At 36.4% G+C, this 26,169-nt stretch overlaps 2 protein-coding genes across 2 annotated transcripts in view; one reads left to right on the top strand and one right to left on the bottom strand.

Moving 5' to 3' along the window:
• LOC127622037 (sushi domain-containing protein 6-like) overlaps positions 1-14,279 on the bottom strand; it is a 40,944-nt gene extending 26,665 nt beyond the window's left edge. The window contains exons 1-2 of the mRNA XM_052095934.1: positions 14,082-14,279; positions 5,687-5,841 (exon numbers count right to left, since the gene is read on the bottom strand). Of these exons, the coding sequence (XP_051951894.1) occupies positions 5,687-5,798 (112 nt within the window). The 5' untranslated portion in view covers positions 5,799-5,841; positions 14,082-14,279. The remainder of the gene's footprint in view (positions 1-5,686; positions 5,842-14,081) is intronic.
• A 3,759-nt stretch (positions 14,280-18,038) lies between these two features.
• Positions 18,039-21,332, top strand: LOC127622233 (acyl-coenzyme A thioesterase 1-like). Its single transcript, XM_052096260.1, has 3 exons — positions 18,039-18,557; positions 19,646-19,848; positions 20,017-21,332. The coding sequence occupies exons 1-3, from the start codon at positions 18,047-18,049 to the stop codon at positions 20,596-20,598; spliced, it is 1,296 nt and encodes a 431-aa protein (XP_051952220.1). The 5' UTR covers positions 18,039-18,046; the 3' UTR covers positions 20,599-21,332.
• Positions 21,333-26,169: the final 4,837 nt, after the last annotated feature.

Genomic DNA, 26,169 nt, shown 5'->3' with positions numbered 1-26,169 from the left:
GGCCTGTTCGCTGTCACCAAGATTGTTAGTCCGGTGGTAGTCCGCCTCAACCTTCCTCCAGCGTACAGGAGAATTCACCCCGTATTTCATGTATCCAAAATAAAACCCGTCTTTTATTCCCGCGATTAACCCGCCGGTTCCGGTCCCCCGCCGCGACTCGTAGATGGGGAACCTACTTATTCGGTCAACCGTATTCTGGACTCAAGACGGAGGGGACGCGGATTTCAGTACCTGGTGGACTGGGAAGGTTACGGTCCGGAGGAGAGAAGTTGGGTACCGGCCAGAGACATTCTGGATCACTCCCTTATCGATGACTACAATCGGCAGGTAAGGTAGCCTGGAGGCGTTCCTAGGGGGAGGGGTACTGTCACGGTATTTAAATCCTATGTCTCTTCCTTGTCTCGTGCCTTGTTCATATTGTGTGTGTGTGTGTGTGCGTGAATGTGTGGGCATGTTGCTTGTTACCGTGATTAGCGCTCTGCCGCAATCACTCCTCTTACCAGCTGTTACTCATTCCCACTCCCTTTAAATTCTCACCACTCTCTCATCTCCTTGTCAGATCGTTGTTTGTGATGTCCAGTGTTGTTCTCTACTCTGAAGTTCCAGTCCAGTTCTCTCGTTGTTCCTGTTTCATGTTCTGTTGCTGTTTCCCGGATTCGTTGTGTCCGTTCTACACTTCTCATCACTCTTCTCACCACGATCACCTGACCATTGGAGACTCTGCGCCACTAGACCATTACCCCGGACTTTTCCCAATCTTCACATTTTGCTGTTAATAAACCAACTGTCACTTGCAACTTGCTTCCTAGTTTCATTCCGTTACAAGCACACACACAATGAATCATCATGACAGCCAGTGATGCTAGAATATAGTCGTTAAAAATAACAAGCAAAGATGTTAATGAGATTTCTAAGCCCCAGTGGGCTAAATTGTGCAATTGTGTGATTTCCCTTATGTGTAATGATTATTTTAACTATTGACTGCTAGTTACCAAGCTTTGAACAAGGAGACATAGTAGGCCAAAAAGACTGATCAGAGAAAGAAAAAGAGAGAGAGAGACAGAGAAAGAGATTGAAACAGAGAGTTATTTTTAGATTTTCATTATAAGAGGCAGTTTTATTTCATGGCCACTTTCTACCAGTGATAAACCAGACATTAACCTTTAAACTCTCAATTATGTCATTTGTGTTTGAGCTCAAAAGCAAGGGTGTAGACGGGTGTGTGAGGTAAACATGAAACAAAATCACTCCTTTCAACAATCATGCTCAAATCTATCCTTGCTGAATACCTGCTTAGCTATGTCAGCTGCATTATGGGCCTTGTGCAACCTGGATCATAAAATGCTAAATCGTCTACATCATGGACATGTACATGTGATGGCCACAAGACATCAAATCCACATAAACTACTCCATTTGGGGCATGGTCACAGTGAGGGCTCAACTTTCAAAACACAGTGAAAAAAAACATGTTTGTCCAAACTAACTTGGCCAAACATGAGCACTATAAATTATCATTCCTATCTGTTTTCACAAACACTCACCATGAATTGAAACAGTAAACATTAACTAAATTACATTAAATATAACACAGAACACCTCAGTGTACATAACTATTAAAAATATGATGAAACATAACTATTCCCATAAAATATAATGAAATGTAATGGGTAATGCAGGGAATTGTGGGAACGCCTGATTACTGTTTTTTACTGTAATTTTAACAATAATTTACTGTAAAATAAGTACATGTTATTTTTACCATTAATTATACAGGAAAACCTTTTTACATTAAAATAATTAAATTTTAACATAATTTTATTGTAAAAACTTCTGTATTGTCTTTTCAAATATATTAAAACATTTTACAGTTAATATTTGTTAATCAATTAACATTTTATTTCTGTAGCATTTTTACAGTTTTTTTTACTTTTAAAATTACTGACATTTTTTACAGTGTTGTTTAACCCCCCCAAAAATCTGAATTACATATTTAATAGTTTTTTCCATGAAAATAATCCCTTCATGCCTTAAAATGGCTTAGATGTAACTCTACACCTTTGCCTCATTTAGTATGCGTGGATCTATGAATATGCAAATTAGTCCCTGCCTCCATCTCCACTCATCCCTGCACCGCTCGCCTGCAGCTCAGGCTCGCTATGTCCCCAGACTAAATTGATGGAACCACGTTGGGCTTCAATGCAAGTTCAGTGGCAAAACCCATCTTTTTTGGGTAAAATTTTCAAAACAGTTCTCTGGAAAATGACAAATGCAAACCCAAGTTTTCTCTGGAAGTTTTGCTTGGACATTACGATTTTCCCAAATAAACTGCACCCATTATCTCAGCTTTTCAGATCCTTTGGTAATACATGAAGGCTCACCATTTGTCCTTTCGCAACATTACATCCGAAAACAGAACATGTCTTGCAAAATACTGATACGTAGCTACAACTGGCTTCTTCTGATACTCCTTGCTTTGCCTTAGCATATGCTAATGATATGGAAAGCCCCACCCCGCAAGTTGATGGGATTGGTTCCTTAGGTTTGTGGTGTATGAAACCTGGCTGTCTGAATCAGTGTTTTGAGATAGTCTTTGATGGACTGAAGTTCCAAGGTGAAAATGCTCAGCCATGGCACTGACTACCGATTTGACTCATGGTATGTTTCTAGCATATAAAAAACACCATATAAACAAGGTTAAAAACTTTTTTTTCCTTGGTGGGGGTCTTTAAACTTGGGGCCTGTATAACATATTTTTGCAACTAGGTTAAAGCCATTTAAAGGCAGTCAAGTATAATTACATTGTGCTGTAGCTATAAATAATATAATGTACCAATTATATAAGACCTAGCACAAGGCCTTATCAGGAATGATGTGGCTAAATATGAGATTTCAAAAACAAAGCTATTCTTTATGTGCCATTAGAAGTCTGAATAACTACAGCTTGAACTGTTGAGGGAAAACTAACCTCTCAAATGGAGTGGATAAGTAGACATTTGAACACTGATGTTCTAGAGAAGAAATTGAGTAAAGTAAAAACATTGTTTCCTTTTCAATTGGCAACAAAATGTGATACAACTGAAACCTGGGAACTGTGACATTCATGATCTTGTGTGGCTCAGTCAAATAAACTTTATAAGGGAATTTATTGTAGGGCAATGCTGGGTACTAGGTTTTTTGCAAACATTTCTCAAACCCACACGAACCACTTCCTGAAGTATAAGAATGCAGTTTCTGTACTATTTTACATCCGTCTATCTCAAGTCAAAACATGCCTCTAATAGTTTTATCATGCACATGAAAAGTATATGAAAAAACAAACAAGATTAAACAATGCTCCCTTTCTGATTAAAAGGGTGTAAGTCTAACCACCAGGTTTAAAGTCTGTTACCTCATTATGAGAAATTATTTAGATGCCAACACCTGATCAAATGACTTTCACGTCAACATTTTTGAAAATAGCCCTGCTTTGGTGAGAATAAACACCAATGAACATGAAACCATATGGAAGTGATAGTAAATCAGAGTAAGAAGTGAGGAACATGGGAAATTCCTCTAGCTCACATTGTGCTTAGTACTAAAAACAGAACGACTTCAGCTGTGAGCCTACAGGGAGTAGCTATTCATTCTCACACACTTTTTCTGGAGCTTGACTCAGCCTGCCCCAAGATCAGACTATGAATACAGCAAGGTTTTTTTGTTGCCTTCCTGTGCCATTTCTTCTTGTTTGCTTCTGTTCGACTCACACATGAATGAAGCTATATAGAAAAGGCATTTAAAAGAATAATTTCAAATTACATAACTGCACGGTAAGATCTGGTCCAATCTTGTGTCTCCAAGCTATGTGCAGTTCATTCTATAACCATGATGATCCACCACATTGGTGTTTGGCAGGTCATGTCTTGATATTAACATTAACCGCATTTCCACTGTTGGGCCAAATGAGGGTGTGCTAGTGTGTGCCAGGGCCAGTTGTGTTCCACTGTCACATTTGGGGCTTCTACAGCCAATGGCCTTTGGCCCGTCGATTACCCTTGGGCCAAAGAAGATCAGCTGGGGATTGAGGCGGGGTCAATATCAAAAGAGGGGTTTAGCCGACTCAGGTTGGAGATTTCAGCACAAAGATAATTTTTCATATCTAGCTACCAGCTTACCTCAACAGATCAACAGAGAATGGAGAATCATCAGTACTGGTCAGTAGATGACATCAGGGCACGTTTGAATATTTTGGGCTGATGGAAATGTGCAAGGTTATATTGATGCGCTGTCTACCGAAACAAAGACGTGATTAAGTATTTTGTCACCAAACTTGCCAAGTTGTGTTCATGACAGGTTTGGGAAAAGTTAAAAAAATTGTGGGCACAAGACAAACTGTGTTCATTTCGGGGGTTAGCTAGTCTCCAGAGTCTGATATCTCAGCTTGAGCTCCCTCTTGTTTGTAAACTGTAAGGGGTGTGTGTCATTGGCACTAGGGCGGCATATTATGGATGGGTGGGAATGCAGATAGATTTTGGTCTCGCAGCTCAAGGTCCAAGGCTTCACCTTAAAGCACACTGAGAAGAGATGGACAAAAAGAAAATTGATGCTTTCATTGATGATTTCATTAACAGACTTTCATCTAATGACCTTGAAAAATCACCAATTCTGTCCACTGCTCCATATGTGGGAGTGGTGAACATGTAGCTATCAACTGATGTACTAGATTCATTCCAAACACGCGCGCGCGCAGAAACAGATCCATGCATAGACACACACATCACAATAGGGACGCTTTTGTCCCTGGCTCAACTTTGCAAGTGAATCAATATGAGAACGTGGCCACATGGGATCTGCGGTCTAACCCAATCCCTACATCTCTAACATTTATTCTCCAAGTGACTCACATAATACACAAGAGCAAAAAACATTAATTCCTTCATTGAGCTGTGTTCACGTGTTGTAAAGGAGAAATAGTGCAGATGCAGTGTAGTTTCAGGAATCCACAGCAAATTAATTACATTTTTTCAACACACACACACACACACACACACACACACACACACACACACACACACACACACACACACACACACCGACTGCCTGTCAACTTGGTCATCTGTCTTTGTTCTCAAGCCAAATCTGCCATGTAGGCCAAAATATAGAGCTATGTTTGTGAAGGCACTGGTTGAGTCTCTCGGAGACAGGGGCAACAGATGAACACACGAGAGAGAGCGAAAGAGCCCATCCCCCACCCACACCTCCCAGATGCTCAGCTGAAAACAAAGAAATGATGCTCATTTCATTCCATCCGGTACTAGCTTCAGTCCAACGGTTATTTTGAGAGGTATACAAACAAAAGATATTGTTCCTACAGCCCAATCCTTTGTCTTGTACTTCAAGAATCATGGCTGCTGAAAGACAAAACTGACCCTGATCTGTAAACCATCTGGGACTCAGAATTGTACAGAACCAGAATACAATACAGCCTAATATACTGACAAACGGATACCTGACACACCCTTTCCTTACATGATAGGAAAAAAAAATTACATTACAGATTTTGTGCAAAGGACTTTTTTTTTTTTTTTTTAAATGATGAGATCCTCAGCATATGGAGGAATATCAATGCTTATAGAACATCAGAACGGACTGCAATGGAATGGCAAGGTGCTGGAGGAATGGGGGGAGGTTTATGTGAATAATCTTACCTGAAGCTTGGCCTGTGGGGAGCATACTGAGGAGGAGTAGCAGCAGGGATGATGTGGCCACCCTGTGAGTGAGCGAGGCTCTCGTCTTACACGCTACCATTCCATTGCACATCTTTCAGCCCTGCTCGTGCAGCAAGAGTCCTCTGCGGCTGAACCTGATGACACAAAACACACACTCATTAGTTTCTGTAGCTCTGTAGTTTCTGTATAAAATGCAAAACAGCATAGGTTATCACTAGGCAAATACAGAATCTGTGCCCACAGAATTGTACATAAAGATCTAACTGATTAAACAGAATTGGACCGAAAGTCCTAAACATCCTTTGGGTGTTTTTTAAAAAATTTTATTAAATGTTTTGTCTAATTTGATAATACTTTCAGCAATCAAAGATGTAGGACTCTATGGTCCCTTTAAAAAAAAAAAATGTAAATGTCAATTTTCTGATTAGTAGCGATCTTTATTTAAACAAACAATCTAGATATTGATTCTTAGCATCCCCAAATAAATATTTTATTTTTATTTGAAAAATTACTTCAGTTTTGATTGTGTTATAATATATCAGTTCATTAAAGAGCAATTGAACCGCATATGTTGGCCCGATTGTCATTTTTTAAATTAATATTTTTGTAAAGCTCCAAGTTAGAAAGTTCCTGTATGGTTTACAAAATTAGTTGAGAGAATTTCTTTCATACGAAAGCAAAATTACATTATAACTAAAATATACCCAAATTAAACAGAATCAAATTCTGAAACTTAAAACGATACACAGCCCTATATTATATCATACTGAAATCTACTCCACAGATTAAGACATTTTTTTTTTTAAATATTAAAGTTGTGTAATTAAAAAGTAAACAAACTAAGCTTTGAATTTACTGAATGTTCAAACATTCTATTGAATTTGCTGTCAACATACTGACAACTACATTTTGTCTTTACCACAAACCCATGGAAGATGTAAAAACTGATTAGCCTTGTTCTGACTTCAGATTTGCACGCTAGTTTGCAATGATAATCAACAATGTACACAACAGATGCTGTAGACTATCCATGTGGTGAATGCCATGTTGTATTCATTACATATAGTATAAAACCTATAAGCAAATATGACAACAGAGTTAGTTTGAATCAGATTACTTTGTACTTAGGGAAAAAATGTGCACGCAAACGTCAAACAAATAGATGCAAAGTAAACACTAGCCAATTGTCAGCATTCCTCCAAAAGAAGATCTTAAAGTGTGTGCTGGCCAAGCCCATGTTATACACAACTAAAGGTGCAGAAGGCAGATTTAGCTCAGCGGCATCCGGGCATGGAGCGCACAGGTCCCAGGAACAAATGAGATGAGGAGGGTACAGCTACGGCTCCCACAGGAGGCCAATCTGCCACCACCAGACCTTTCCCCTTATCACTTCAGAGAAGCACCAAGGTGCCAAAAAGCACAAGGAGTGTGACGCACATCTCACTGGCAATAAGAGCTCGCCTGCAGACTCATCTACCAAACAGACTGCCGCAGAAGAACATTCTGCAACAACCTGTTCAGTGCCAACAGAATTTCAGAGCAGTAAACTGGCAAATTAGCATGTTTTTCAGTAAAAGTGTGAAAATCAAGAAACCTGTCAAGAAAATGTCCAGGTCCTATTTAACCCCAAATCAATCCTAAAGTAAATATCCGACATTTAAGACCATTATGATTTTTGCATTGTTACTTTATGTTCAGGAAATTAAAAAAACACCTTTAAAAAGTTGGTTATAATGCGTATATGCATTGTAAAGTCCAGCTTTATGCATTATTGTAAATCTGATAGTGGTTATTTGATCTAATTGTGCACTTCAAATTCCAATCACATTTTACTGTCCAAATATTTTAAGAGACTATATAAATTCCATTGTGCTTATTCAACTGAACTTTGACAGTCTCACTGAGCCGCACCATGGACCAAAATGAGAGCAGCTTCTTCCTCTACAGTATTTCTGTGGAGATGATAGAATGAAGAAACACAGAATCTCAAATAGGGGCGGGCAATTTGACCAAAATTTTGGCCAATATGTTTTCTTAAAAATAACAACATTGGTTTTATATATATATATATATTAGTTGTTAACCAATATTATTACAATTATAAACTTTCCTTAAGAAACTCAAGAGCTTCTCAAAGCAATGCAAAAATGAAAATACATATGTTAAAAAATACATCTAATGAAAATAAACACTTCTTGCAGAAAACAAATTGATGAATTAATGCGGAGCTCATGTTTTGACTTTAATAATATTATTTTGTGTGCTGCATTTTGAGGTGATAAAGCTGATTACTTGTATAACAAGTGATTATTGTCATGCGACACAGTTTGCAGATTACAATTTTCTGCTCCGTGTCAGCTTTTGTGAACCCACACCACAGATGTCACACCTGTTGTAATAACGAGCTCCTATTCATTTTCATGACTTGTTTGAGAGTCATCCCGATCTGTGGAGATGTCTTTCTCCAGGGTTAAATATGATTGATTATCGTGAGTGAACATGTTCTCCTCTCTCCTGTCTGTGGAGCACAAACATCGGGATGTCTGCTGTACTCGCGTGGCAGATTAAATGCATATTTAGTGCTTTTTAAAGGGATAGTTCACCCAAAAATAAAATTCCATCCCAGAAATGCATGACTTACTTTCTTCAGCAGAACACAAATTAAGATTTTTAGAAGACTATCTCAGGTCCTTACAATGCAAGTGAAATGCAAAAATCACATAAAAGAAATATAAAAGTAATCCATATGACTCCAGTTGTTAAATACATATCTTCAGAAGCGATATGATAGATGCCGGTAAGAAACAGATCAAAATGTATGTCCTTTTTTACACTTTCACTTTTAGATGTAAATGTGATGCCCGTTCAGTTTTACTTTCACATTTCAAAGTGAAAGTATAGATTTAGAGTAAAAACTAGGACTTCAAGTTTATCACTAATATAATTTCTGAATATATGAATTTAACCACTGGAGTCTTGTGGATTACTTATATGTATCGTTAGTGATTTTTGGAGCTTCAAAATTCTGATCACCATTTACTTACATTATGAGGACCTACATTCTTCTAAAAAGCTTTGTTTGTGTTTCGCTGAAGAAAGAAAGTCATACACATCTGAGATGGCATGAGGGTGAGTAAATAATGAGATAATTTACATTTTTGGGTGAACTATACCTTTAATTTAATTTGCTAACGCAGCAGCAGAAAATGTTTCATGCCAGGAAAACCCATGTTTCTTCAATTCTCTCAGTTTCATGTGAAGCCCTGCCCACTGACAGATAAGCCCATGCAGCACCCATTAAAATTTACATATTTGCAGAATCTCTATCAATTGATGCTTTATATTGTTGCCACAATATATCGCCCAGCCCAAATCTCAAAGGTCATCCTTCATGCAAAATAAAGACTTGTGGGTGTAATCTGAGTTTTAAAATTACGTGTGAAAGTGAAGAATTGAGGACAGATATATTTTACTATTGCATCCTTACATATAATTCAAAAGAACTAATAAGGTTGGCTGGGTTTCAAAAACAACAGTGTAAATGTAAAATGGACCAAGACTAAAGTTGAACAAAAAGAGAGACAGAAATATTTTGATATTTAAAATATAATTTTTCATGCCATTCATTTGTTTTTAAAGCTTCGAAGGAAATTGTATCCCCATTTTTTTTAATAAAATTCCCAGTTAAATATGAATAAATGGCCTTGTTCAGACGGCCACTAAAAATCTGATTTTTTGCATATCCAGATTGTATCCAGATGAGTTGTTAGGCTGGACAGCGAAAAAACCACTTGAAATCATATTTTTCCGAATCTGATTCAAACCCCATCAGGAGGTGGTATCAAATGTGATTGAAATCGGATTTTTCCAAATGCGTCTTAGTCCGGACGCTCTGGCTGCTCAATTCGGATTTCAAATAGTCTTTTGCATTACTCTTAATGCGACACACAACGATGACGTCAAAAATCGGTGACTGCAGAACGGAACATCACAATATTTACCAGTCTCCTCCGTTGCAGAGTTTTTCTTGTGCGACAGAGGAGTTCTGCACCGTGACTGGACAGGGCACTTATTTGGACAGCGAGATAATGCACCTCCATTTTTCCCGCATCATCGTCACGTGGGTACGTCTACATCGTTACCAAAGCAACCCACGCAGATAGGTTGGTTATGTCTTAACGTGCAAATTTGATTTGATCACTTGCAATTATAGTGTGGACAGTCTGCCTGAAAAGATTTGAGAAAAAAATCTGATTTGCCTGGAGTCTGAAAATAGCCTTAATGTGTATGAATCACACAAGACATTTTGTATGACAACTAATTGTAAAAGCCCTAAAACAGACAAAATTAGTTGTCAAAATCGTGAAAGCCCAAAACAAACAACTAATTGCCATAATCGTGATTATTTGTTTAATTTGACTGTCAGCCAGATTTCATAATTGAGACAGCCAAATTGTCAAAGTATGCAAAATTATTTATTTATTATCGTTTAAGGGACTCAAGTGCAAAAAAGTATATGCGTGATTTATTTTCTCTCTGCATGGCAGGCAGCATGTATAATAAATAATATGCACCTAAATCTCAACATGTTCACATCCTTTGATGAACTCATTTTTAATGCTCCAACAATTTATTAAATAATGTTAAATGCAATAATTACATTGCTTTTATTTTTTTATGACACATAAAAATAAGAAGGTATTTTTCACAAGCATTTTGGCTGTGCACTTGCAAAACTATAAATGCAAACCTACGTCGTAGGCTCGACGCATAAGTAAACCGGCCTTTAGGTGTCACACTGATGGTAAACCGACTATACCAGCAAGCGTGCAGGACTGCTATGCCACATAAATTACTAGCAATAATATGACTTATTGAAAATACTTTTTTTGTTTTTATGAAAGTGAACCAAACAATGTACGAGGTGAACAAAACTACTTGAGAGCACTTCCACAAGATTTCATAGGAGTTAAATGCAGTTCGTAAGTGTAACATAAAGCTTCTATGAGAGAGAGACTAAAAACAATTTGTAACATTAAGATGTCATAATCTTATCACACTAGTCACATTTCTTTGAAGTGAAATAAGGAAATACTGCCATAACCAGGCCAGGTGCCAACAGAAACATGGCACCCAGTTCCTACCATAACATTCCAGTCTATCATACCAGAGCTGCCTTAGGGTTCTAATGAAAAAAGGGATTGGACAAGAAATACGCAAATACAGAGCCTCCAAGATGTTTAGAGTTAAGAAAGAGATAGAGAGGGATAGAGAAAGACAGAAATGCATAGCTGGAAACAGTGAGGTTGAGTCTGGTATGGAGAGTCCAGTCTGCATGACAGTAAAGAAAGAGTCTTTTGTGGAGAATATTATGACGAGTTAAGACTCACACAGTTCCTTTATCTACACCTCTGCACAGACAGTGCATTGAGGAAGAAGTGGTCACCATGGGGAACAAACAGGGGTTTGACAGAGGAAGCTGTGAATTTCTCAAGCCACATTTGTTTTTGTCCTATGATTTCGCCCATGTTATAATCACATAGAAACAACCAAATTGTCAAGTTCTAGCATGAAGCTTCAAATCTCAAAATTTCAGTCAAGTATACACACCCCTGCTAGCACACGCACATTACCCAGAGGTCTATTTGATGTGTTTACATCTGAAAGATCTATTTTTTACGTTGTTTGCTCATCTGCAAAACGTCTAGAAGACATGTCAATAAGAATGTATTTGAGTATGTGTGATGTCTCTGAGAGGTTTATGATTTACAATGTTTTAAAATCTTATCTTTTTCAGATGTTTAGCAGATGTTAATAAGATTATGATGCTTCCCAGATTAAAAGATCTAAAACAAACATCTCAGAGATGAATGTGTTCTATCTGGGACTATTAATAGCACCTTTAACCCACTGCACATAATAAAGTTGCACCAAATAGGATTTTCCAGAATCGTCCTGGTTTTTGGCCATCTGTCCTGGAAAAAATGGGACGCAAAATGTTCCGGAATTGTAATGTTTTCCTGACATGTTCAAAGATATGAACCCTTGTTTATAAACACACTAGGCAAGGAGTAAAATCAAAATGCATTATTATATGAATCACAAGAAATTCTGATTAATTTTATTGAACTTGTTTGTTCGGATGATTGAGATTTTTCACTTTTGTGTGAACAATTCTTTAAACTTTAGTCTATTTACTATAATGCTTAATATTCTGGAAAACATGTCCAAAAAAAGGAATGTCCTTCCTTTTATCTCTTTGGTTCATAATGCCCAACACTCCAAAATAATAATAATAAATAAATAAAAAAGCCTAATTTTAAGATTTACGTATTTTAATCAAATACAATCTTGTGATCCTTAACAAAATGTAATTAGTAAAACTTAAAATATCTAAGATTTTTTTATGTCATTTTGTAAAAGATTACTTAAATTTTACGGAAATTTGTAGCGAAACTGAAACGTGTAAAACATTGAAATGCATACTGTAAATCTTAAAAATATTTTAGAGGGAACGTTAATGTACACTAATTTAATTTGGTTCAAATGCACAAATGTTTTGTTTTTTTACTTTATATATAACTATTCTTTATACATATATTTAAAGACATTTAAATGTTCAGTGTGAACTATAAACACAAGAAAAAGGCATAGGGCCAAAATAAGTTAATAATATATTAAACCTATACACACAGAAAGATTACACCAAATTTTATTTTATTCCATCAAATTGAACTAAATTGAACTGATTAATCTTTTTTTTTTTTTTTAAATACAATTATAAAAACTAAATATTTCAAGTTTTATTTTATTTGGTTAATAATTCATTTTGATGGAAATTTGTTATGAAATTGAAATGTGGATCGTAAAAATAGGCTAAACATATTTTTTAGTGTGTTGATGTTTTTTGTTTGAATTATATGCTATTTTCCATATCAAACAAGGAGTAAACAATCATAAATCATATTTCAATCCTTTTTTCTGTCATTGTTCAGATGTCCAGGAATTTTAAAGGGCCAAGGTGTCAACCCTAGTTACAAGTTGTACAAAACACGGCAACACCCATTGCACACTGGCTTTAAATGACAGATACAAACAAATTATAAATTAATTAGTCGTAAAACAGACGACAATAATCTCGTTTTCATGACATGGCTGATTCACTGCAACTGTTGGTGCCATACTTGCCCCACTTTGAAGTAAACAATTGCGGATATAACCCTTCATAAAAACGTTTTCATAAAAAAGGGAGCATGTATTTACAGAAAGACAGAGAGAGTGTGTTTGTTGAGAAACGTCACTGTAGCTATTCAGCAAAAGACAGAATTAAGCCCCAGTATATCCGGGTTTAAAGTCACACGCGCCGACACGTGCAACTGTTCCAAGAACGGAGTACAAAAGAGAACATGCCATGAAAATACTGTGAACTTCAGCCAAAAATGATAAAAATAAGAAAAAAAAAAAAAAAAAATGTAGGATTAGACCTAACGGTTATGTTTCATCAAAGAATAAACTTTGGGGCTTGTTTTCCAACTTTGCGAACACAAGTCCTCCACTGATACGTGAACATTATGTTTCCAGTACACCGCTTTGTGTGTTTTTGTTTGCGTGTGTGGAAGTCCAATGTTTCGACAGGCCGCCTCGCAAAGCTTTACCCTTCATTGATAGCGTGTGACACTGTGTTCCAGGTTGATTAAAAAACGCAATATTGTAAATACATATTGCCAGAAGCTACCTGGACATGCACACATTAAAAACCGGTTGACATGAAAACAAAAGACTATTTATATATGAGTCTATTGCAGGGCGATGAAGATAATACTGTCACAAATTGACAACAAATATTCAGCTAATCAATGCAACAATATATAACGAAAGGGATCGTTTACTAATACAGATGTGATGGATAAAACAGATTTATCTTAAAGATATTTAACATTTTAGTGAAATAGAAGCCTTATGGGTGAACGGGGAGCAAACAGCAGGCTTTGTCCGCATCGCCCGACTGGAGACTTTTTGTAATAGCGGTACTTTAATTAAACACATTTTGCAAACGAAACTCGCCATTTAAGGCCTTCAGCAGAGTGTGATACACATGTATAACAAATACTCGTGATGACCATTAAAACAAATATCCATTTGATTGGATTAAGATTCGCTAGCGAGCTATATGTGTGTGATATTGGCTTCAACTAACATTAAAGTCCATAGCAGCCAATAACTAATATAACTACTCTTGCTTTTATATCTTAGTACAAACATTTAATAATTTGGCTCTCGATACCTCTTACTATTTATTCAGAGCCCAAAGAATGTGTGGCTAAATACGTTAGCTCGGCTAACTAACATTCACAGCGCAGAAAAAAGATCTTACCAGTGAATGCCCTCCTCTTTTAAAATCAGTATAGGGTCACCATGGAGCTTCTTCGAATGGACGGAAATCTCAGGAATAGTGTAAACGCAGTGTTGGTATCAAATCTGATATTTTGACGGCCCTTTTTGGATCTGATCATCCGGGGAAGGTTTGAGAGCAGCCAACACTTCCGAGCTCCGCCAGCGGCCTCGCTCTCACACCATCTCCATGACGACCGTGCCGAACGGGCGGGGCTTACGGGATCGCTAGTTCACTAGATTTGTTTTGGAGAAATCAGCTGTAACTTGAAATATTACAAGATAATATGCCAATGATTGTAATAGTGTTCTTTTTTTTTATTTTAAATTGTTTTTTGTTTATTTTCCTTGGAAAATATCATATGCATGAGAAAAATCTAAGACAAAATATAAACAATGTATGGCTCTGCTTTTTAGAAACCGAAAGCAAGAAAGACTCATGACGTACTTTTTAATTATTATTATTATTTTTACCCCTGGCATACAGGTTTAATTTGACTATTATTTTTTTGTCCACATTTGTTGCAAGTGGTTTTGTTTGTGTTTGTATCAATTAATAAAGATACAATAAAAATATAATGAACTTGAAAGAATATAGCACTTGGTAAACTTGTATATTCTGTATGTAAAATATTAATATGACAAAAATTTACATTTGTTAACCTAAATTTACATTTAAAATGGTTCTCCTGAAAAATCTTTAAAATTCTAAAACACTTTTTAAAAATTATATTGATAAATATAATTTATGTCGGCCTTATTGCTCAAAATTAAACCGTTAAACAATTATGTAAATTAATCCACAAATGCATAATCAAATAGTTTTAAAAAATTATAAAATTGGTCATTAAATCACTAAATAAATCTAATAAATCTTAATCTTGTATTTCCTTTTAGCAATTAGTTTGCGTCAATTTTCATCAAAGTATCTTTGTGGCTTCATTTTCATTTAAGCACAAGCTTTGTGTATTTTATTTTCATATTCAATGTTACGGCTGGTCACACAACAACAATTTATTATTTTTTAACGATTTCACTTGTGATTTCATTTTCACATGTATTAAATTATTTATTTAAACAATTATTTAATTTTGTGTAATTTGGATATACTGTGATATGAACATATAAAATTATAATATATATCCACCAGGGCTGGACTGGTAATCTGGCATACTGGGCATTTTCCTGGTGGGCAGACGCACTTCGGGAGAACGGGCCGGTGGGTCTGCCGCAAAATGGGCCGCCGTAAACTAAAATTAGCCGCCACCTTATGCAGAACGGACCACAAAACGGCAGTGCGATATGCAAAAAAACATTTGTGCCAGTTGCTATGTAAAATCCCAGGTTGAATTATCTTCCCAGCACTGATATCCACCTTATTCCTGGGGGTATGGATGTGGGATGAATGTCCGCTGGAGGTCGTACTGTAGCATTTGCTAATGTAGGCAGTGGTCATTTAGACCCTGTTTATGGCTGATATGATTCGATGACAAGTGATCAGCACCATATATAGGTGTAGATGGGGTGCAAAACATTAGTGATTGAATCACAAAAAACACATACGGAGGAAGTCAAAAATGCATTTGAAACGCTGAAAACACATTTCGGGATGCAGCCAAACGCCACTCTTTATCTGTCAATCAAACACTGTGCTAAATCAAGAGTTTACTGTTCATGACACTGGTGACACATGGCTTCAGGCCCAGTTCCAGATCAAAATCACTGAGGGTGCTTCTGAAAATAGTGGGGGTGCTCTGTATAAAGTGGAGATGTTTCATAATTACACATTTTTAATAGATTAAATTATGTTTAAATGCTACTTAACATAAATATTTTTTTTTAATGTATAGAATATTTATTGCTTTGTTTTCCATGATCTGTCGCTGAAAATGACAACAAAATGCTACTCCTGCAGATTAGGACATACAGATTCACAAAACAATTCATGTTTATAAGTTTTGATGCAGCATTTTGTGCATTTACAATATGCAAGGATTTTTGTGTGTTTGCTGGGATTCAAGGAAATCTGCTTGCCAATTTACAATATTAGTCTTACATATTCAATTGAGCAGAGGTGTGCAATTATTTTGGTACTGGGGCCACATCAGACGTTAAGTAGAACATGGAACAGAGAAGATGTTCTGCAAAGTTTTATCTTTTAAGCCCAGACATGCACTCAATGAATGATGCACAATTTTCTGAAGTGTATACTGATGGGACCATTCTGCGATTGCTTGAAGTGTTTGTTCTACTTTTCTATCATGTGTTAGTGAAACTAAATAAAGGCTGAATACAATTATTAATTGTTTATTTTACCATACTTCAATGCAGTGGTAATTTAGTGTTCAATTTAACACTCTATATCAGGAGTCTGGTTTAAAAGTAAAATAAAATATTCTGGAAAGAGATTCTAAAAGCTTATTTTAATGTTGGTTGCAAACTGAACCCCTTTACTTGTTTTATACTCGGAACATTATCAACGTGCTTACATGCTCATGGGTCATGATGTGGGTCTTGTCAATGTTTGGCACCCCATTCAGTACACCACTGAATAAAACGGGCTGCATGACACTGATAAAGGATTACTGCCAGATTAACATTCACATTCAGGTGTGAGGGACTTCAGCATTTTACAAATAACGCAAAGAACAAATATGTTCCTCTCTCACTTGATTTTACTGGCGCGTTGCCTCCGTGCACTATTGAGCGCTAAGTTGTTGTGTTTATTTTTTTGCAGAGAGAAAGAGCGTGCGCCCTCATGTAGGGTTGCCAGATTGCAAAAATTAAGTGTGACATACGGCGAAATCACTAATTGGGGTGTTGCGTATAATATCTGGCAACCCTGAGCATAAAGGCTTATTGATGCGCGATAGGTCCCAAAGCCAGAAAAATTAAAGCTCTAATGAAAAAAACATTCATGATAAATCGACCCGCGGTCAGTAGTTTGCCCTGGTCTGCCATTGAGGGTGCTCTAAACTTCGTGTGCTCTTACAGTAGACATTGTGCGTCGTTTTTCCAAGCATCTTTGTATTTTGTTTATTATGTCACAAGTGCTCACATGAGATGAATTTGTGCGACCAACAGTGACGTGTCTCGCTTGACCACATGTGATAGGATCACCCGACATGCACATTAATACTGTGATGATGTGCATTAATTACAATACCTGTTGTTGTTCTTCAAGAATCCAGTAGAGGGCACTGTGTTACAGCAAATGTTACAAATGGCTATAGAAATGGGTACGGGGAGGCTGCAGACCAAGAAATAGACGTACGTACAAGACCAACATGTACGATCAGACAATAAACAGAGACATGCGAGATGCGAAACAAAATGTGAGGCATTTTATTTTGAATCATTGAACAAAACAAACATCAGCTATAAACAAGGTATTATATTATGCTTTGCTCAAGTGGTTTCGGATAGAACATGTTACTATGTCATTACAGAGCTCAGGGATAATATGTGCGGTTCATAGCTCTACATACATCCTGGGGCCACTTCTTTAATTCGTCCTCCCAAACCTCTATTAAAGATGGAACGGCTATCCGTATATTGTCCTGATAAAGCTCCGTCAGACTGTGCTCACACATCTCGAAGTACAAATCAATGATCAACACCGGAATGGAAAATGAATGAACCTATGGTGCAACTACAAGTTCTTCTTAGTGGTAGTACCGCCCAATTTTCGCGCAAAGCATCACGGGGCGTAGGAATTAGGTAGATAAATTCCACAATTATTTAGGGAAATATATGTTACATATATGAAAACGGACAACTTTTTGTATCAGTGTAAACCTTATGAACAATTATTTCCTATATGTTTATTACACAAATGGCCAAAAATCAGATATCTGCATGGGTTCTAATTTTGCAGAATATTTTTACTCCGAACTCTAGAAAGCACTAACAGCGTTCAGATGCAGTTTCACGTCACACGCAGGCGACATGTTTACGGGACTAAAGTACGTGTTTATCCGTTCTACAAGAAACACTTTTACAAAAATGCACTACAGTTCGGGGGTCACCCTTCGCCTTTCGCCCAGTTCCAAATGTTCTTTTGAAGACCCAGTGCACGTGACCGTGACTGGTTTAAATCCACAACAACACGTTGACGTGCGTTCTAAAATGACGGATGACAATGGAGTTGTGTTCGAGGCTTTGGCCACCTACAGGGCAGACGACAATGGTCAAGTTGACCTCAACTGTCATTCCTCCCTTGGTGGCAGCTTTACCGGCGTAGAACCAGCAGGCTTGTTCTGGGCACTGAAAGCCAAATTCCTACACTTCAAGTTCACAAAAAAGGACGTGACCCGTCCTTCTTTCGTTGACTTTGAGGTTCTGAGCAATGACAACGTCATCGCCAAGGTGACAAACGAGAGACATTGCATGGCTGAAGGTGTCCGGAGAGTTCCTGTAGTCGAAGGCAGGATCAGAGGAACTCTTTTTCTGCCTCCTGGTCAGTTATCTCGGTAGTAACAATTGTTTACAGATTGTTCAAGGCGTTTCATGCAGTATGTGTAAATGCGAATGTTTTGTGACAATCAGCAATATTCAGCAGGCTATGCACCTGTCAGAGTTTGAAATGTAGATGGATTTGCAGGACGAGGGTCTCTTACAATTAATACAGGAATTAAAGGTATAGTTCACCCTAAAATTAAAATACTCTCATCATTTACTCACCCTTATTGATCCAGATGTGTATGACCTTTTTCTATTGTAGAACACAAATTAAGATTTTAAGAAGAATACCTCCACTCTGTAGGTCCTCACAATGCAAGTGAATACTTACCGAAACTTTGAAGTTTCAAAAAGCACATACAGGCAGCATATAAGTAATCCATATGACTCCATTGGTTTTAATCCATGTCTTCTGAAGCGACCCAATTGGTTCTGGATGAGAACAGACCAAAATGTATCTCCCCTTTTCAGTGTACATCTTGCCATTGCAGTCTTTAGATACGGCCATGATTTCAAGCTCGATTACAATTCCTTGATGGCACTAGAAAGTGTTATTAAGCTTGAAATATTGATCGCCAAGGAGACTGCTGATGTCAAAATTTATAGGAGAAACGGAGTTACCTTTTGGTCTGTTCTAACCCAAAACCGATTTGATTACTTCAGAAGACATGCATTAAACCACTTGCGTCATATGGATTCATTTTATCCTTTCAGAGCTTCAAAGTTTTGGTCACTATTCATTTGCATTGTATGGTCCTACAGAGCTGAAATATTCTTCAGAAATCTTTGTTTGTGTTCTGCAGAAGAAAGAAAGTCATACATATCTGGGATGGCATGAGGGTAAGTTAACGATGAGAGAATATTCAGTTTTGGGGTGAACTAGCCCTTTAATGCACTGAACAGAGATACCTGTGGTTGTTGTTCATATTTAGCTTAGGAGTACCTCTTTGTGGTAAAAATGGGAAGTGCAGCCCCAAAGAGTCAGTCAAAAATTCACTCCCAGTCCCAGCCCAAAGGCCATATTCATTCAGTTAAGCATGTCAAAGCACATATGTAGGGGTCTTAATGCTGATATAATATTTTCAGGTACAGGACCATTTCCTGGGATTTTGGATACATATGTATTTAAAGGAGGTCCTTTTGAGTTGAGAGCAGCTCTGCTGGCAAAGAAAGGTTTTGCAACACTTGCCTTGGCTTTCCAGGGTTACCAAGATTTACCCAAAAAATCTGAAAAATTTGACCTTGAATACTTTGAAGAGGGTATAACATTCCTAAGGCAACAGCCTGAGGTGGGTATACAACCTTTTTTGATTTTTCTTATTGTCTTTGTACTCATTTAATATTATTGAAAAGCTTTAAAGATAATACAAATTGTGAATCTTGTTTAGTGATACAAAAACTATCACAAATTACTGTAATTGATATTTTCCAACAAATCTTTTTTTTTTATTTAAAAGGTCAAAGGCCAAAAAATTGGCTTAGTATCCATATCAAAGAGTGGAGATCTCGCCTTGTCCATGGCATCATTCCTACCTGATATATCGGCTACTGTTTGGATCAATGGATGCAATGCCAATACTTTGGTCCCAATTCACTACAAAGACATCTGCCTTCCACCCCTTTTGTTTGACAATAACAGAGCAAAAATAACACCATTAGGCTATTTAGATATTGGTGATGTTATGCATGACCCTATGTCCAAAGAAGGCCTTCCTAGTGTTATTCCCATTGAGCGTGCCACTGGTAGCTTCATGTTTATAATGTCAGAAGCTGACAGGAATTGGCAAAGTGCCTATTATGCCAAACTAGCATGCAAAAGACTCAAAGATCATGGCAAAAACAACTACGAACTGGTGACGTATGAAAAGGCAGGTCACTTTATTGAGGTGCCCTATATGCCTTTTTGTCTAGCTAATTTCCATGCTGCAGCAGGTCAAGTGGTTTTCTTTGGCGGGGAGCCCAAGGCCCATGCAGAGGCACAGTTGGACGCTTGGTCGAAGATTCTAAATTTCTTCAAAAAACACTTAGTAGGTACTTAGTACTGCAGATCAATGCTTTGAGAAAGGGGGCACATACATTACATAGTTCACTTCTTGGGGGTGGTAAATAATAAATAATTAATCAAGCCAGTGTTTGATTAATGTACGATTTGATTTCAGTTATGTGTTTATTACTCATAAAATGTATGGAGAAATGTTTCATAGAAGCAACCAGTGACTATACGTGTTGCCTCTGGATGTCACATATATAATTAGAATTGGTGTTATGCATCTGTATTCCTGTTTGTGCATTCTCTCTCTCAGCATCTCTACTCAAGTCCATTTTATAGTACTGCCTCTGGTGCCTTCATTTCACCTGATCAGCCTTAGTGAAGGGACATTTTCTCTCCAATCTTTTCAAATGTTTAGAGACTTAGAGACTCTTTACTTTAATTGTTCTGAGATAGTTTCTTCGTCAAAATCAATGTATAAGTGCCTGATTTTTGTGTCTTCTTGCACTGTGGAGAATAATAGTTCTTGTTTATTGTATTGGTCTCTGATTTGTATTTTTTGGATATATGTGACCCTTACACATTCGTGGATTGAAGGTATACTAATCAACATACATGATGGGAATCCAACTTCCTATGCTATAAAACTAAAAGCATCTTCTGACAGAATTGCTGAATACTTTGCAGACACTTTGTTATACTGATATGTTAATTGTATTCCTTCTGATTTTTAGTAATTTTTAGTGTTCAAGATTGTAATGCTATTTCTTTAATAAGAATAAAGGCAGTTTAGATTTATTGAAATAGAATGATTCCACAAGAGCACCAATATGTGAAATCATCTCACTTGATGAATACACATGAATGCTGATGATCATTTTCTTTCTGATTTATGAACTTAATTTTTTCTAAGATGAAAACTGATGCGATCATCTCTTTTCGAACCCTCAGTGGTACTTGTTGCAGATCTTGTAGAGAGCATTTTGACAAGGACACACTCCAAAGGGCCATATCATTTAACCTGGACAACTTAAGTGGAGGCTCTTAAGGGTTTCTGATGATTAGAAAGACGTATTCTTTATATAGGAACTGTTACAAAACACTGTAGTGCATGCCATTCTCAAATTGATGAGGGGTGAATTCAGAAGTATATCTCATGAGCAGACCCACATAAGGATATCTGCAAAGACACTGCAAATGCCTTTCTTTTTGTCCACATCAGGAAAGAATGGAAATAGGGCATATGAAAGCAATAAATTCTTAAGAAAATTGTAATGGTCTTCACACAAGTTCACAGTTTCGAGATGGTTTCGTCCACTGCATACATTCACACCTCCATAACGTTATATCAAAACATTACGCATCATATCCAAAGTGTACAATTTGTGTGACTTTAAATGTCAGCTTGATTAATAATAATAATAATAATAATAATAATAATAATAATACCTTTCTAAACCAATAGAAATATGCACAGCTTTGCTGAAATATAACATTTTGTAACTCAAAAGCATGTACATGCAAGGAATGTTCTCAAGCCTAGACATAATCTCCACTTTACTGATGTGGAATATGAGCTCTACAACAGAGAAAAGGCATATATTGATAATGAATAGGGTTGGTTGCAAGCTCTTAATTCTCAGTCACTATTTTTTACTGGGACAATAGCATTTTGTGAGTGCTACAGAGCATTCTAACCGATTGAACTCTGTTCCCTTATTAGATACAGTATTTTACATGTCTTAAAATAGTAACTGGACAATGCTGTTCCCTTGTCAGGATTTATTAGCGTGTGAAAAAGTCTCTTTGTGTCAGGATAGCTGATGTTATCTAGTGTTGAGAATAATATTGAAGTGTTTTTCAAATCACAATCATTGTTAGGGGGAATACAGTATTAAATCAGAAAATATGAGTAGAAAATCTGATATGATTCAGATCTACATGCAATTAGAAGACAAAAGACACTTAGCATGTGTGTGAAGAACATTACACAGATGTTTGCAATGAAGAATCACAATTATGTGCCATATAACTGGGATTGAGTCTGGGACTAAATTAGATTAACTATGATTTTATAAGAATAAAAAAATCTAAAATGCTTGCAGAATTGCAAAAATGCTTACTACTATTGCAGATGGCCCTGTCATTTTGGTTCATTGTAGGTACAATGGGGCTAAAGGCCCCCCAGGATAAAAGGCACTTTTGATTTTATATTCTCCCTAAACACTAAACAGCAACAAAAACTACAGTACTTAAAGGGATAGTTCACCCAAAAGTGATAATTCTCATCATTTAATCACCCATGCCATCCAGATGTGTATGACTTACTTTCTTCTGCTGAAAACAAATAAAGATTTTTTAGAAGAATATTTAGCTCTGTAGGTCCTCACAATGCAAGTGCATGGGTACTAAAATTTTTAAGCTCCAAAATGCACATAAAGGCAACATAAAAGTAATCCATTAGACTTCAGTGGTTAAATCCATGTCTTCAGAATCGATATGATAGGTGTGGTTGAGAAACAGATACATATTTAAGTCCTTTTTACTCTAAACCTTCACTTTTATTTTCACAGTCTTCTTTTTTTTTTTTTTTTTGGCGATTTGCATTCTTTGTGCATATCACAACCTGCTGGGCAGGGAGGAGAATTTATGGTAAAAACAGACTTATTTTTAGAAACAAAACAATACTTATATAGTTGTTAAATACAAATGTTCACTTCCGTACATCTCTGTTATGCGGTCATGGGAGGGATGATGTAAGCTTGTTGGTAAGGCCATGCGTCACGTGAAGGAGTCAGGAAGCGCGTCATTGTTTACGAGAGAAGTAGCACTGTGAAAAAGTTTAATTGTCTTTGCTGTAGATTTGTATTGTTCAAAATGGTCATTTTGTGTGTGTATCCTGGATGCTTCAACCATCAGAAACCCCAAAGAAAATGCACGCCGGGAAAAATATGAACTTTTCATTGATTGCCAATACATGATCATGAGCGATTGAAGCTCTGGTTTATAGTGCTGAACCTGGATATCAGTACACCCCTACATTCTCTCAAATATTGGAGGGTGTGCAGTGAACATTTTACCCCTGAGGATTTCAGGCCATCAAAAGAGACAAAGGGTCGATATCTGAATTCATCAGCTGTGCCTGTGCTGTTTTTCCAGTGAACTCAGGTATGTGTGAAAACTTTGTCATATAGCCTATATATTTCTGCTAAAGAAAAAGCACAAATAGATAACACAATGGCATTGCTATGAAATAAAGGATGGTTATTTACTGCAGTAATGTTTTTTTATTATTAGTTGGAAATTATTTTTTATTTTATTTTATTATTTTGTGTGAATAATCTTTCTTTAGTGTGTGTATGTGTCTTCCTATTATTTACAGCTGTATCAAATTGTTTGATGGTTTGTTTTTTTAGAACCTTGAGGATCCATCTCAGCTAAGTCAGGACTCCCCATTGAATGTCACTTGGTCTGTGGTCTGTGCAAGTTTCTCTTGTAAACAATGACACGCTTCCTGCCTCCTCCTCCATGCATGACCTTACCAACAAGCTTATGTCATCCCACTCATGAGTGCACATCATGAGGTGTACGGAAGCGAACACTTGTAGTTAAAAAGTATATAACTATTGTTTTATTTCTAAAAATAATAAATAGTTTGGGTTCAGAAGAACTTTATTTGGTGACATGAGTCACGGATTATTTTGATGCACCCTAAATATGCATTTTTGACTGTCAAAAAAGTACATTCACTTGCATTGTTTAAAGGAGGAGGCCTGAAATGAAATCCTAAAACTCTTAAATTCTGTTTTGATGAAGAAAGAAACTACGATACATCTTGGATGGCCTGAGGGTGAGTGAATTATCAGCAAATTTTCATTTTTAGGTGAACTATTCCTTTAAATCAGTTTTTACCATAAATTCGCCTCCCTGCCCAGTAGGTGGTGATATGCACAAAGAAAATATGCACACATTTTTGGGTGAACTATTCCTTTAAATATTGATCTGTTTCTCACCCACAACAAGATATAGATTTAACCACTGGAGTTTAATGGATTACTTTTTATGGCTGCCTTTATGTGCACTTTGGAGCTTAAAAATGTTGGTACCCATTCACTTGCATTGTGAGGACCTACAGAGCAGAAATATTCTTCTAAAAAACTTTTAACTATCCTTTTAACACCTGTTTGTCACACATTTTCTTGATCAATGAGATCATTTTGTGCAACGTCTAAAGTTTGAATCTGAGGTAATTTGATCTAATATTTAATACGTTTTTAAATGTTGCTAACTAGCTAATGAAAATCCCTGAAATTATCAAATTTATTTAAGGCAAATATGTTATTTGTCATTTTCGTTTTGTTCAAGGTGAATAAATCAAAAGTTCTTCACTTCTCTTACGTAATGGATACGTAAAGTGATTTACGACAGAGACCCAGGTTTTGCATTAAACAATTCTACTGTTACCATGGACACGCTATATGTTAACCCAGTACGTTTTATTCGGTGAATAAGGCTTGTGTCAGTGTTTTTATCAATAATATCATTACTGTACACCAGAAAATGCAAAGATACAGTTTAATTATCAGAATTGGACAGCTCATACAATATCAACTGTTATTAGATATCACACTAGCTTCGTGAGCTTTGGCTTTTGCTAGCCTGTAATGCCCACTTCAAAAAAATAAAATAAAAAATACTCTCATCATTTACTCAATATCATGCCATCCCAGATGTGTACAACTTACTTTTTCTGCAGAACACAAATGAAAATTTTTAGAAGAATATCTCAGCTCTGTAGGTCCATACAATGCAACTGAATGGTGACCAAAACTTTGAAGCTCCAAACAGCACATACATGCAGCATAAAACTAATCCATATGGTTCCAGTGGTTAAATGACTGAAAGTGAGAAAAAGTGAGACACACATCAATATTTAAGTCCTTTTTATATTTAGTTTTTTTTTACAGTAAATCTTGTTCAAGGTGTGAATGTGGAGATTTAGAGTAAGAAAGCTGTACATATTTATCTGTTTCTCACCCAGAACTATCGTATCACTTTTGAAGACATGGATTTAACCACTTGAGTCTTATGGATTACTTTTATGCTGCCCTTATGTACTTTTTGGAACTTCAAAGTTCTGGCCACTATTCACTTGCATAGAATGGACTAAACAGAGATTAGATATTCTGAACAAAAACAAATAATTTTAAAAGCAGAAGAAAGGCATACATATGAGTGAGTAAATGAGAGATTTTTCATTTTTGGGTGAACTCTCCTTTTAACAATACAATGAGTGTTTAATGTTTTTAATGGCTAGTGTATTAACATTATTTATAAATGTTATTTTAATCTACGTGCTGTCTATTAAAACATTTGTAAAATAGTTTAAAAGTTCTTATTGCCATGTTAACACATTTGTTTATGGTGTGGTTTATTTTACAATATTTTTTTGAAGGATAAAACAATCTGAAAATGATAACCCACTTATGAGATCAAATTAACCCAGCATTCATGTAAAGATTAACCAGCATTTGGGTTGAATAAATAACCAATTTGCTGGGTTAAAATGAACAATACTTTTTTTTTTCTTTTTCTTTTTTTTTTTTTTTGCATGAAATTA

Source organism: Xyrauchen texanus, chromosome 28 (assembly GCF_025860055.1).
Source record: "Xyrauchen texanus isolate HMW12.3.18 chromosome 28, RBS_HiC_50CHRs, whole genome shotgun sequence".
Taxonomy (NCBI): Eukaryota; Metazoa; Chordata; class Actinopteri; order Cypriniformes; family Catostomidae; genus Xyrauchen; species Xyrauchen texanus.
The sequence above is the reverse complement of the archived record's forward strand: the minus strand, read 5'-3'. Positions and strand labels throughout refer to the sequence as shown.